The sequence below is a fragment of the Balaenoptera borealis genome (assembly GCF_965194805.1).
Source record: "Balaenoptera borealis genome assembly, chromosome: 18".
Taxonomy (NCBI): domain Eukaryota; kingdom Metazoa; phylum Chordata; class Mammalia; order Artiodactyla; family Balaenopteridae; genus Balaenoptera; species Balaenoptera borealis.
The window spans coordinates 23,775,096-23,788,490 of NC_138877.1; the positions used below are offsets into that span (position 1 = coordinate 23,775,096).

A 13,395-nucleotide genomic window follows, 5' to 3' on the forward strand; every position below is an offset into this window, starting at 1 on the left:
CTGAGGCTGCTGGGAGAGACTTCCTTTTCTCTTCTTTGTTTGCACAGCTCCTGGGGTTCAGCTTTGGGTTTGGCCCCGCCTCTGCATGTAGGTTGCCTGAGGGCGTCTGTTCTTCGCTCACACAGGACGGGGTTAAAGGAGCAGCTGTTTCGGGGGCTCTGGCTCACTCAGACGGCGGGGAGGGGTACGATGTGGGGCGAGCCTGTGGTGGCAGAGGCCGGCGTGACGTTGCACCAGCCTGAGGCACGCCATGCGTTCTCCCAGGGAAGTTGTCCCTGGATTACGGGACCCTGACAGTGGTGGGCTGCACAGGCTCCCGGGAGAGGAGGTGTGGAGAGTGACCTGTGCTTGCACACAGGCTTCTTGGTGGTGGCAGCAGCAGCCTTAGCGTCTCATGCCCGTCTCTGGGGTCCACGCTCATAACCGCAGCTCACGCCCATCTCTGGAGCTTGTTTAGGCTGTGCTCTGGATCCCCTCGCCTCGCGCACCCTTTTGGGAAATCTGAGGTCTTCTGCCAGCATTCAGTAGGTGTTCTGTAGGAGTTGTTCCACATGCAGATGTATTTCTGATGTATTTGTAGGGAGGAAGGTGATCTCCACGTCTTACTCTGCCATCTTGAAGGTCTCCCCACCACATTGTTTTTTAACTGAAAAAGTCTCAGAGTTGGAAAGTCTTGAAAGTTGGACTTAGGTAACCAATAGTAATGCCTATTCTTCTCCACTCAATACCAAAGAAATCCTATTTACCTTTGGACCAGAAAAGTCTTTTTTCTCTTTCCCCTACCTGCCCCCATCCCCACACCCTTTATGCAGATGGCTGTTTGGTTGCCAGCAATCCCAATTGGTTTACCTAGACAAGGGTGTGGCCAGGGCAGGTCAGGGGCAGAGACAGGGCTGGTGTTAACTGTATAGCAGTTGCCTTTCTCTCTTTCCCACCCTAGGACCATGTTTCTAGCATGTAAGATATGTTGGCTTTTATTCTGATTTCCCAAACCCAACTGGAAAATTTGAATATAAATGTCTCTTCCCCTTTTCCAGGTGCCTAGAGGATTATCTGAGGGAGTCAGAAGTAAAATTGACCTTCCCAGGGACACTAGGCTCTCAATTCCTTACTTAATTTTCTCTAGAATAATAAAATATTTGATAGAAGATCTTCTAGACCAGCATCTTATTTTTGCCAATGAGAAAACTGGACGCCAGACAGGCTGTGAGGTTTTGTCAGCTCTCACAGCAGTTCGCCACCCATCTGGAACTTAAATTTGCTTCTCTGGCCTCTCAGGCCAGCATTCTGCCCACTCTGCTATACTACCTCCCCGATGGATGCTAGAGAAGGACATTCTGATGAAAAGGACCTTAAGTTTTTACAACAGCTGCTTAAATTTTTTTCTTTAGCATCACGCAATATTATGAGTTAGATTTTGTACATAAATTTATTACTTATTATTAGTGGATTTGTATCTCATTTTAGACATAAGAAAACTGAGGAGCTGGGTTACAGCAACTCCCATAGAGTCTGAAAAATACACCCAAGACGGTTCTTCATAGGGAAAGTGCTCAGTACAGGCTTCCAACAACGGAGGAGTGTGACTCAAGCAAGAGGAATGGCCCATTCATAACAAGCCCAAGGGCACGGCATCCCTTTGGCTGTCCAACTGCCCCAGATAACCCAGGATCTGGATTGCCAAAGGCATCCATAGGCGATGGTACTAAGACTGCCTGATGCTAACACCACCCTTTGATCACTCAGTCATATCCAAAAGCATTTATTAAGCATCTGTGTGAGGCTCTCTGCAGGGGCTTCTGTTTGTGTCTCTGGTGTTCACACTTCCCTGCTTCTCTTCTGTGGCCCTTCACCCCTGCCCAAAAAACTCCCCAATGCACATGCATCTCACAGCTGGTGTTACCCTTGTCACAGCCAGAGCAGGATCTCTTTTTGGTTCCTTCCAAGATGTTATTCAAAGTCCAGGGCAGAACTTTGGGCATGGATCTAGCCTTTATGCCACTGTAGAATCTATGCATTCCCCCTGCTTTCACAGGATTCTGTGTGAGAAGCAACCAAGCCAGTAGTTGGAGTTTATAGGGATAAAATTTCAGCATCTGTTTTCTTCTTTCAGAATGCAGAGTGAACATTTAGAAGGGTTTTTACGAAAGCAATTTACAGCCAGTAATTGGAAGTGCTGAAGAGTTTTTGTAAGACCAGTGTCTCAGATTACTGGTTTATGATTTGCCTAAAAATAAATCATTTATTTTAGGCTTAGACTTTAGAAAGAAGAAAAATTAAGTCTTAGAATGATTTTCTTCAAGTTTCCCATGATGTTCTTTACATCAGGAAGGGAGAAGGGAGAATGCAAGATGGAGTTTCTAGAGAGAAGGGGAATCCAACACTATTTTCCCTCAGATCATTTGTGAGATTACATTTTCCTAGTCATATACACTATTTCCATTTTACGACTCAGACAATTTACTATGTTTAAAGTTACATTAATTTCTTTTTGTAATGCTTAGGTCAAATATACATATTATGTGTATCAGTGGAAGTTCCACCTCACATATTCAGCTCTTAGTATGGATGTTGTATTTGTGTCCTCGTTGCCATGGTGACTAGAAAAGGTTAAAGCCAAAGTCTCAAAAAACAAAGTGGCTGTGCAATAAAATATCATAAATATGTGTATGCTTCTTAAAATATTCTTCTCAAATATGGATGAAAAAATCTTTGATCCACTGTCTTAAAATTAATTTTCCATTTCTAGCATGCAGGTTATTATCTGAAAAGACTATTCTCAAAACAATCTCTTACAATTCACCCCCTTTCTCTCACAACTGTAATCTAATGGCCTTTTATCTCAAAAGACAGACTATGTAAATCATGAAAAATGCTTTGGGTTTTTGGTATGGATGAGAAATGGCAATGAGAATGAAGGGGAATGGAGCTGTTTTCTGACTGAAACACACTGTCTTTTTCAAATCTCCCCCTTTAAATCTATTTATACAGGAATAATAAAATATTTTTCCCAGTTTATTTAAGAACTTGGTAAATAAACTTGGGCAACACTTGACAGTGCCAAGATGTTAAACATTTACCGGCTGTAAGAATGCAAACTCTTCTTTTTGTTGGCTGATGGCCCTTGGGTCCTTGACTGACCCTTTTTATTTCCTCATACATTTTAACCATCCAGTGGGATGGATTTTAAGGGTTTAGCCTCAAAAGTAACACTAAATAGGAGTAGAGGATATAATTCCTGAAAGGCCTGGATCCGTTGCAGTACTGGATAAAAGAGCGTTTCTCATATCCACATGTCTTTCCTATTATATTTCCAAATGCAAAGAGACGATGGGTGAAAAACACCCTTTGAGTACTTTCCCCATCCCCATTGCCCATTTCATCAGGATACCAGAAAGAGGATTAATATATCCCTTGGTCTATAATCCCTGGCTTAATTTGTAATCTCCAACCTAAATTCTAAGATTCACCTAAGTTCTCCACAACCCTTTCTTTATTTCAAGATATTTCCATGTAGAACATATGATAAAAATCATAGCAATATATTTCATGGTTTATTTCCTATATTTGATACCATCTCATATTTAATATCTAAGAATCAAAATTATCTCAAGCTCAATAACCTGGCCCTTCTTCTGCCATCTGGTGGAGAAATAGGAAATCAGTGAAATTAAGTGATGAATGGAGAGTTTCTTCACTGAATCCATAAAAGCATCAGTCAGCAAATGTTTATGGAGCTGTTATTATTATGCATTATTTTTATTCAAATAGTACTCATCGAGGGAGGTACTTGGTACCATTAAGCTCAATACACTTCAAATTAGCCAAACTCAGTCCTTGGCCCAGGAAGGGCTGTGAAATATTACACATTTAAAAGCTCCCCAACAGTGTAGTATTTTCCAGCAATCAATTCAACACATAGGACAAGGCAGAGACTCTTTAAGACACTGAGGTTACCACTTAGCTCATTTTAGTAGTAATTTACTTTGTAATGATATTCTGCCCCTAAGATGCTCAGGCTTTTCTGAGCATTTTCTAAAGAGAGAAAAAATAAAAGAGGGGGAGAAAAGGGGGATGGCAGGGGTAGGTGGAGTGGAAAAACTCTTTTATGCCTTATGAAGCAAAAAATAATGATATTCTGACCCTAAGATGCTCATGCTTTTCTGAGCATTTTGTAAAGAGAGAAATAAAAAAAGAGGGGGAGAAAATGGGGATGGCAGGGATAGGTGGGGTGGAGAAACTCTTTTATGCCTTATGAAGCAAAAAATAAGGTTTGGCAACATTTTTCAGTAAGCCATTTAAGAGTGCCTGAAAGAGAAAAAGATGAGAAAAAATAACATCTCTGTGAACTGTCTGCATTTTTCTCCATTCCTAATTTGCTGGCTATGGAGAATAGAGATGTGATAATAGAGATGTGATAGTAAGCATACTAACTGGCACAGATTGGAAGGAAGTGACAGCCTCCTCAAATAACTTGAACAAAATGATGCTACAAGCTTGTTGAACTGCCCCCACGTATAGTCAAATCTGAATTCCCTTCTTCCTACCAAAATCCACAGAGAAGAGGCAGCCATAGATCATGTAGGAGATACTGTGGTTGTTATTAAATGTCCTGTACATTTCAAGGAAACGTGGCTCTTTATGCCATGGATTCTGGACGAAACCATTCAAGAGAGAAGGATCATGCCAATTTATGTTGAAAGGGGCTGTTGGCTTGGTCTGTTGCAATACGCTCTTTGGTTTTAAAGGACATTGAAATCTAAGGAAGGTCCTTCATAGTGTTCCAAGTCATTACTATAGCACTGAGGAAAAAGTAGTGCTGATGTAACCAATGTAGTCAACTCAGATGGCCTTAGCACAGTAATCTCCAACTCCTGCTTCCTGCCTCCTCCACTCAGCATCCTATGGGACCAAACCTAGGATGAGCAGCCTGCCAGAAATTGTCCTCTTGCTTAAACAGGGGGTAGAGACACCACCTTGAACGTCCCTAATTATAATCATCAGTGGATATATTTTGATTATATATGGATATGTGATGCTTTTCTAAACAAAATGAGAATTTATCTAGTCCAAAAATATACCCTCTGGGGTTTTGGTAGCTGCTTCTCTCCTCTAACTTCTCCCCACACATCCTGATCTGCTGCAGCAACCTGAAAGGTCAACGTAGTTTTACAATGGACTCCTAGAAATTCTGTCTCCCACCAGAATGTCTACAAGTGGGCTCATGGAGCATTCTGCCCAGAAAGGGAGGCTCTGGAACCTGTAGAAGAGGAACTGGTAATCACTGGGCGCCAGTATACGTTCCTTAGTATCAAGTTATGTCAATCTAAACTCATCTTTCATTGAAATTGTTTCTATAGTGTAAGTACATTGTATCTTGATAACAGCCAAATATCCCAAAACTTTCCTTATGACAAAGATGAAGGAGAAAAATGAGCTGAATCCAAACACATTTGGATTAATACACATTGAGAGATAGATACCAAAAGAAGGATGTTTCTGGAAGAAAGCTAAAATATTCTGTCCTTTTTTACATTTTAATCAAAACTTGAAAAATATAGAAGGTATGCCTTTCAAGTTTGTCCAATAAACATTTAACTGAGTATGCTCTAGACAGCAGGCCACATGCCAGGATTTGGGGAGATGGGTGATGCAGAAAGCCTGACCTCCAGAAGACTAGTCAGACTCATTGATTATGCTGTTGGTAGAAAGCTGGGAGAACTAAAGTTTGGATGACATTATCACAAGCAAAATCCATGCGACCTTCATTGGGCTAAATTTAGCAGGGGTATATGTGAAATTCTGGACTAAGGATCAAAAAATATAATAACCTAGCAAGGCCGTTACAGAATGGGAAGACAAGGCTTAGTGACTGCTTCATAAAAAAGACTTAATGGTTTGAGGTGAGCGATATAGAGTGACAATGTGATGTAGCTCCCCCAAAAGCCAATGCAATGTTGGGGCGCATCATATAAAGATCCAGAAAAAATTGGCAACTACCCCCTTCTATTCTGCGATGGTTCTACTGATATCAGAGTATCCTGCACTGGATACCGCATATTAGTTGGCTATAGACAAACAAGAGATCCACTGAGATGGTGATGGACTAGAAACTAGAAACTACTCACCAGCAAATGTTTATTGAGTGCCTACTTTGTTTCAGTCACTGATTCTGGTGCTGGGTACAAATGGTGGATGAAACACTCAAGGTGCCTGTTCGCACAGAGGTGACTGATTTAATGAAAACAGAAGATAAACAAATAGTTGAAAAGATAACCTTACATACTGGTAAGTACTACTTTAAAAACCATCCAAACCATGTCCTGTGAAGCACATTGGAAGGGAACTAGAGACACGATGTTTAGATTGGAAAGGGGAAGATGAAAGAGATATGCAAACGCTTTATTAAAATGTAGAAGGGATTTTCTGTAAAAGAAAGACTGAATATATTCTGTAGGAATCTGACGAATAGAATCAGGGCCAATGAGACATGAAGACAGAATCAACATAAAATTAAACTCCTATGAATCTGGTCACTCCAAAGGAGAGAGAGCCTCCATCAGAAGAAGAAATGCTCTTCACCAATCCACTTGCCAAAGCAGAAACTTCTCAACCCCTGCTTGTGCAGGAGTTGGAGGCTCATGGCTGGTGGGTCCAACCTCTGTGTTCCCCCAGTACTTTGTAGGTGTCTCTGTTAGCGCTTTTCACTCAGCCCATTTCTCTAAGCCCTGAGTAGCTTCATTAATGTCACTGAAACCATCATCTATAGCCTCAACTCAAGGACTCACCATTTTTACCTGGTATCTTATTCAGGAAACATTCAGTTGCAAGTGACAAAAAGCTAACTCAAGCTTGCTCAAGCAAAAAGGAATCTTTTGGTGTATGTAACTGGAAAGTCCACTGGTATACCGGTTTCAACACAGCTGGATCTAGGTCCTAGATTCTAGGGGGCTCAAACAATATCAATAAATCTCTGTTTCCCCATCTTTTAGTGTATTTTCCTCTAATTGGCTTAATGATCAAAGTGCCCTCTCTATATTGCAGGAGAGGTGGTTTCTGGAAACCAAAGGCTGCATCCTTTCACCTGAGAAAAGAAAGGAAGGGAGGAAAGAACGAAGAAAGGGAGGGAGGGAGGGAGGGAAGAAGAAGGAAGGAAGGAAGGAAGGAAGGAAGGAAGGAAGGAAGGAAGGAAGGAAGGAAGGAAGGAAGAGAGAAAAAAGAATCGTATATCCAGGAGTCCATATGTGAAGTTTCATGAGAGAAGTCTGATTGGTGCTGCTTGGATTATGTGCCTACCCCTGGACCAGTTACAGTGAACCAGGGCTAGGGTACTATAATGCGCTGGGTTTGGGTCTTATGTCCATTAGTGTGAGGGTGGGCCAGGGGTTGATAACAGGGCAATTCTCTTTCAAAAAGCAGATGCTAGACAGACAAAAACAAAACAAAACAAAATGAAACAAGTTAAATGTCTTCTATAGTCACACTGTTTCAATAACTTCCTAATTGCCCCATGTTTTCTCCAGTTTATGCTTTTCTTTGCTAGAAGAATAGTCTTCCTAAATAGCAATTATAAATTCTCTGCCTTCCCTCCTTGAAACCTTAAGTAGCTCCTATTTGCCTGCAAAATAAAGCCAAAACTCATTACAATCTGGACCTACCTACATCTGTCTTATTTCTCCCCCAGACTGCTCTCAAGGCCATAGCTCCAGCCATTCTGAATTGCTTGCAGTTCCCCAAACATTCAAGATCATTCCATGCCTTCAGTCTTTACTCACATTGTCCCCTCTATCACCCTCCCCCAATCCCACTAATTTCCTTTTGAGAGGTATCCCAAGTATCACCTCCTCTCCAAGCCTGTCCTGCTCTCCCTCAGGTAGAATTTATCCACGTGGGCCTTGTGCATGCCTCTGTCTCTTTAGCTTGCACATTTGCTTACATGCCACATCCCACTTGATAACCTGTGGGCTCCTTAGAGCAAATGTATTGAGCTTTATTCATCCTCATGTCCTGGTAATTGCCTGGCAGATAATGGTACCTAATAAACACTTTTAAGACAGAACAAAAAGTGGTGGGGGGGGGGGGAGGAAAAAAGAAATTAAAAAAAGAGAAGAAAAAGGACAGATACCTCAGGGCCTCTTTTTTCCTCCGAGATAATAAATAAATTTTGAAAATTGTACTCTGGGTAAAATGTCCCGACTTTTTTGTCTAAATTGAGTAAAGAGTCATAGTGAGAATTTCAGGGTCAGTCATGGCGGAAGGTAGATGCAGGGAGCATGGGAAGAGGGGACAGAAGGTCTTCGTCGTGTCCTTTTTGGATGTGGACTGGGGTAGACCAGCCACTTATCCCACCCGTGCAAAGGGTGAGCCCTGCACAGCTGTAGAAGCACCATTCTCAGTGATGCACTGGGGCTGCCCCATTTCTGGCTCACTTCTGACTGGGCAGTCATGTGGAGAAATGGAAGTGAATGGAGAATTAAAAAGATGACCTAATTCTCTGCTGAAATCATTTCTAATCATAAGTCTTGAGTGTATTTTAATTATACCTGGACACAGAGGCCCTCATCCAGACCTAACTGAAGTCCCAAGCGGGCTGTCACTGTGGCTGTAAAGATTTTCTAAGCTTGTGGTTATCTCAAGGGCCTGACATCACACTGATGATTAAGCAACAGTGAGGAGGCGCAGCTGCACATTACCATGGCAACCTGCACTGGCCTTGCCTGCAGAGCTTGGTAACAAGAGCATTTTATTATGGGTCATTAAGGGCAAACGGCTTCATTTACATTATTTCCCGTAAAATCCTATTATTTCAGGTGTTATACTCCATCTTCATCTATGTGGCTCTTGTAGAAGAAATTGTAAATGTGGGTTACTAGGTAGAGGAACAATAACAAGCTTCAGGTAAACTGTAAACCACAGTGTTTTGTAGATGAGAAAAGCATTTTGCTGTAGGGATGTGCAGTAAAGAGGCATCCAGTGTTCTCTGAAGACAGAGAATTCTTATTCTGAAAAGAGAAAGGTTTTTCTCTTTATTGTCTGTTCCCTCTGGCCTGAGTCATGCTTTAGACTGTCACTGATACTGATTCTTGGGTCCTGTAATCTGCTAAACAAGTATTGACAAATCTGGCTCTGCTGGTCTTTTTTCTTTAAATTTTATTTTAATATGGTAAGAACACTTAATGGGAGATGTACCCTGTTAACAAATGTTTAAGTGTACAGTACAGCATGTTGACTACAGGTACAATGTTGGACAGATCTCTAGAACTTATTCCTCTCATTTAACTGAAACTTTAAGCCCGTTGATGAATAACTCCCCATTTCCTCCTGCCTCCACCCCTGGCAACCACCATTCATTCCTCTCTTCAATTCTATGAATTTGACTATTTTATAAGTAGAATCACGCAGTGTTTGTCTTTCTGTGATTTGGCCTTTCTTATCCTCATCAGCTGCTGAATTTCAGTATCTTATACCCCAGAGTAACCTTTCTTTCCCAGATGCACCAAATCCAGGAAACGGTAGCTTCTATCAGCACCTAAGAACTTAAAGCTCTAGAAAGCGATGAGCCCCTCTTTTGTGTATCTGTGTATGGGAGTAGGGAAACTACTTGTTCTACCCTAGCCAGTCTTTCCGATAGCCCAGGCCCCTGGCCCCATCACAAGCTGACCTGGCGCTGATTGACAGTGATTGCCTCTGAGCTGTGACAGCACTAAGTCTACTTGGGGAATGGAGCTTAGAAGGTCATTCATTCATTCACAGCTCCATCTGCTGCCTATAATTAAGGATATCAATTCTACAAGGCAGAACCACAAATGCCACAGAATATGCTCTTACCTCCAAGTCCCTGTGACCTAACGAGAGTCCATTTAGGCTTTTCTGAATGCTCACAAGTCCTCTCATGATCAAGAAGACTCTGGGGTCTTGCAACCCAGGATGACAGCTGAGAACTAGAGATAAACAGCAAAGGGTCTAATCCTTACATTTTCCGAGTTAATTTAGTACAGCCAGGAACATGTGAAATGCTTCGCTGTTCAGAAAACTGCTTTCTTAAATGAGTGGAACAATGGACATGTCATTGAATTAGTGCACGATTTCACTGGCATTTTCCACCATCCTCCAAGGACGGCAGTAATTGACTTCAGATGACCCAAGGCAGAGAAGGGGTCAGCAAGTGGGTGATTGTCAATGCTTTGCTTTGTAAAGAAGATGGTACAGAATTGCTGGCTCATATTAAAAACAAAAAATTTAAAAACTGTTCCTTAACTGTTCACCAGAACTCTTAGAGCTAGAAAAAGTAGATTTTTTGTGTGTGTGGCAAATTCCAATCTTTTAATTCTAGAATTAAAGTATCTCTATTATAAACAGTTCAAGTTCTTCCATTAGAGTTGAGTGACCCAAGGCAGGAGGCTGGTGAATTAAGACAATCTGGTGAATGTTCCAGGGTGTAGTTCTTGGTGTGATGGAGGGACCAGAGAGGCGAGTTGGGTGCAGACTTCCTCTTGAGGTGTGACCCAACACATAGAACCTCCATCATGCTTTCAAGCCCAGAAGATACTTCTTGAGGGTTAAGACAAAAAGATTATATTACAAGTTGCTTTTCTTGCCCCAGAAAGTGGGATCAATCTAGATTAGATTTGGAAAATTAGGCTATACTACAGATATACAATATCAGGTATGTAAACACATTCTATATGTAGAACAGAGGTGAATATGAGTTTTAACTGGTATTTTTATACCAGCGGTTACTTAATTCTAAAAGGGTCACAGCTATCTGACACATCAAACACCCCTTTAAAAGCATTTCAATTCAGAAAATGCCCTATTTGAGGAGGTGAATTTTCCTGTTCCCTAAATCAATAAGCATGCAACTAATTAGAGTTAAAAGGGGCAAATCTCTGAGGACAGGGGTTTCACGGGAAACTTCCAACAGCCGGATTAAAAGATTGGATTTAATCACAAATTATTGTCCCAAATCCCCTCCTTCAGCTCTGGTATATTTACAGTGAACTCTCCTAAAGGTTTTACAAATGAAGAACTGTTTCTCTTAGATAAAGATAACTGAATAAGAATGATGTTTATACATAAAATTAATCCTTTGTAACCTACATTGTCAATGTCTTTTATCTAGAATACATGGGAAATTATTGTATAGACTACTAACATAAAATGTGTATATTTAAATATTATAAACAGAACATACACAGATCAGATTTTAGGGATGCAAATATATTAGACAACTATTGACAAAGATAAAAGGAGAGCAAAAATTTTAAATAAAACTCAATTTCATAAATTGGAAAGGTTTTTAAAATTTAGTGGTGATGTTTACCTCTAAATGTCCTCTTCCATTATGTATTCCTGGCTTCTAAATAGTATTAGAATTATAGTGACATGCTTTACCAAAAATAACAGTGGATTAATATAATAATTTGAGCAAAATCAACTAAATTAATTAACTTATCCATTACATCCTAAACTATTAAAAAGTAAAATAATCCTGCTCTGAATTAAAGGACTGAGCTGCCCGTGGACATTTCTCAAAGATTCCTAACTTTCACATTAGTTCCCGTATTACTTCTGAAGAAAATCATTATGACCCCTTTTTCAGGTCTGTCTCTCCTTAGTTCCTGAAGAAATAAGCAGGAAAAGCTGTCATACTTGTTGTTTGGCACTAGACCTACAAAAAAGCAAAAAATGCTATTGAAAATAAAAGGTTTAGTTATTTCAATCTTTTGACATAGACAAAGAGTTTGAGTGATATTTTATTCTTTTGTTTTAAAGCCATATCCATTTATGAGTGTAAATTTAAACTAACACTTGAACCCTGTTTGACATTTCTTTTTGCACTGACTGCTTACTTCAAAACTCCTGATTCTATACCTCTTGCTAATATATGTGTCTAAATCATATGTGACCTTACTGTGAGACCTTGCATTCTTTGATTGGATGAAATGGTCACAAGTGTCCACTTATGAGACATCTTTATAGGCTAATTGGGAATCAGCAATAGTCAGGCTTAAAGAGACCATTTCAGTCATGGCTATCTCCAGTGTTGATTAAAAAGAGGTCTATAATTAGAATTTCAAGAGCTATCTTTTCAGAGTTAACATTTTGCATTGTTCGTATAGAACCTAAGTCTCACGAGTTTTATGGACCCCACAGACATCATCTAATGATTTTCTGCAGCATCTTGATAGCGTAATGGGAGGCTGACATCCTGGCTCTGGAGCAGAGATGGCAATGCTAAGCCATTGTAGTAAGCGTTGTATTTATATTGTTAATGCATTAAGTCATATTCTTTTTTATTACAGTTTTAAGGACCTCAGGTGCATAAGACTGAGGTGATCATACTCATTAGTCCACATCCATCTGACGAAGGTCCTTGATTTGTTTCATTACTTTCCTCTTCATCTCCCATCTCCAATCCCATTCCCCTCCCTGCTCTACTGGAAAAGTATGTAAAAGTATGAGCTGTCCTTCCACGTCCATCATATAGAAGCCCATGCATTTATGAGCCAGCAATTTTACCCCTGGACATATACCCCAGAGAAAATCTTGTACCTTCACAAGGAACTATGCACCTGTCTGTTGATCACAGAGTTGTTTGGGAGAAGCAAAGAGATGCAAGCCACCTGTGTTCATCACTAAGTGAGCAGAAAAATAAAATATGCCTCATAGACATAGCAGGATATTATGTAACAGAACCAATGAAGTAGATTCTCATATAGTAACGTGAAAAAGGAATGACACGGAATGAGATTGGAGCATAATGTCATTTATGTAAAGTTTTAAAACCATACACATAAAATAACGCGAAGTGGGTTTCCCTGGTGGCTCAGTGGTTAAGAATCCGCCTGCTAGTGCAGGGGACGCAGGTTCAAGCCCTGGTCCAGGAAGACCCCACATGCTGTGGAGCAATTAAGCCCGTGCGCCTAGAGCCCACGAGCCACAACTACTGAGCTTGCGTGCCACAACTACTGAAGCCCGCGCGCCTAGACCCCACGCTCCACAACGAGAGAAGCCACCGCAATGAGAAGCCCACGCACCACAACAAAGAGTAGCCCCCGCTCGCTGCAACTAGAGAAAGCCCACGCGCAGCAACAAAGACCCAACATAGCCAAAAATAAATAGATAAAATAAATAAATTTATTTAAAATAATAATAATAACACGAAGTATTTCTTAGATGTTTATCTCATTTTTTAAGGGAAAAATTGATGTAGGTTTTTTTTTTTTTTATTGGCTGTGTTGGGTCTTCGTTTCTGTGTGAGGGCTTTCTCTAGTTGCGGCGAGCGGGGGCCACTCGTCATCGCGGTGCGCGGGCCTCTCACTGCCGCGGCCTCTCTTGTTGCGGAGCACAGGCTCCAGACGCGCAGGCTCAGTAGGTGTGGCGCACGGGCTT

The 13,395-nt window shown here is 41.0% G+C and overlaps 1 protein-coding gene across 1 annotated transcript in view; it reads left to right on the top strand.

Moving 5' to 3' along the window:
* Positions 1 to 13,395, top strand: part of LOC309615689 (uncharacterized protein) — a 162,105-nt gene that overhangs the window by 99,883 nt on the left and 48,827 nt on the right. The window contains exon 2 of the mRNA XM_082365751.1: positions 6,164 to 6,288. Within this exon, the coding sequence (XP_082221877.1) occupies positions 6,189 to 6,288 (100 nt within the window). The 5' untranslated portion in view covers positions 6,164 to 6,188. The remainder of the gene's footprint in view (positions 1 to 6,163; positions 6,289 to 13,395) is intronic.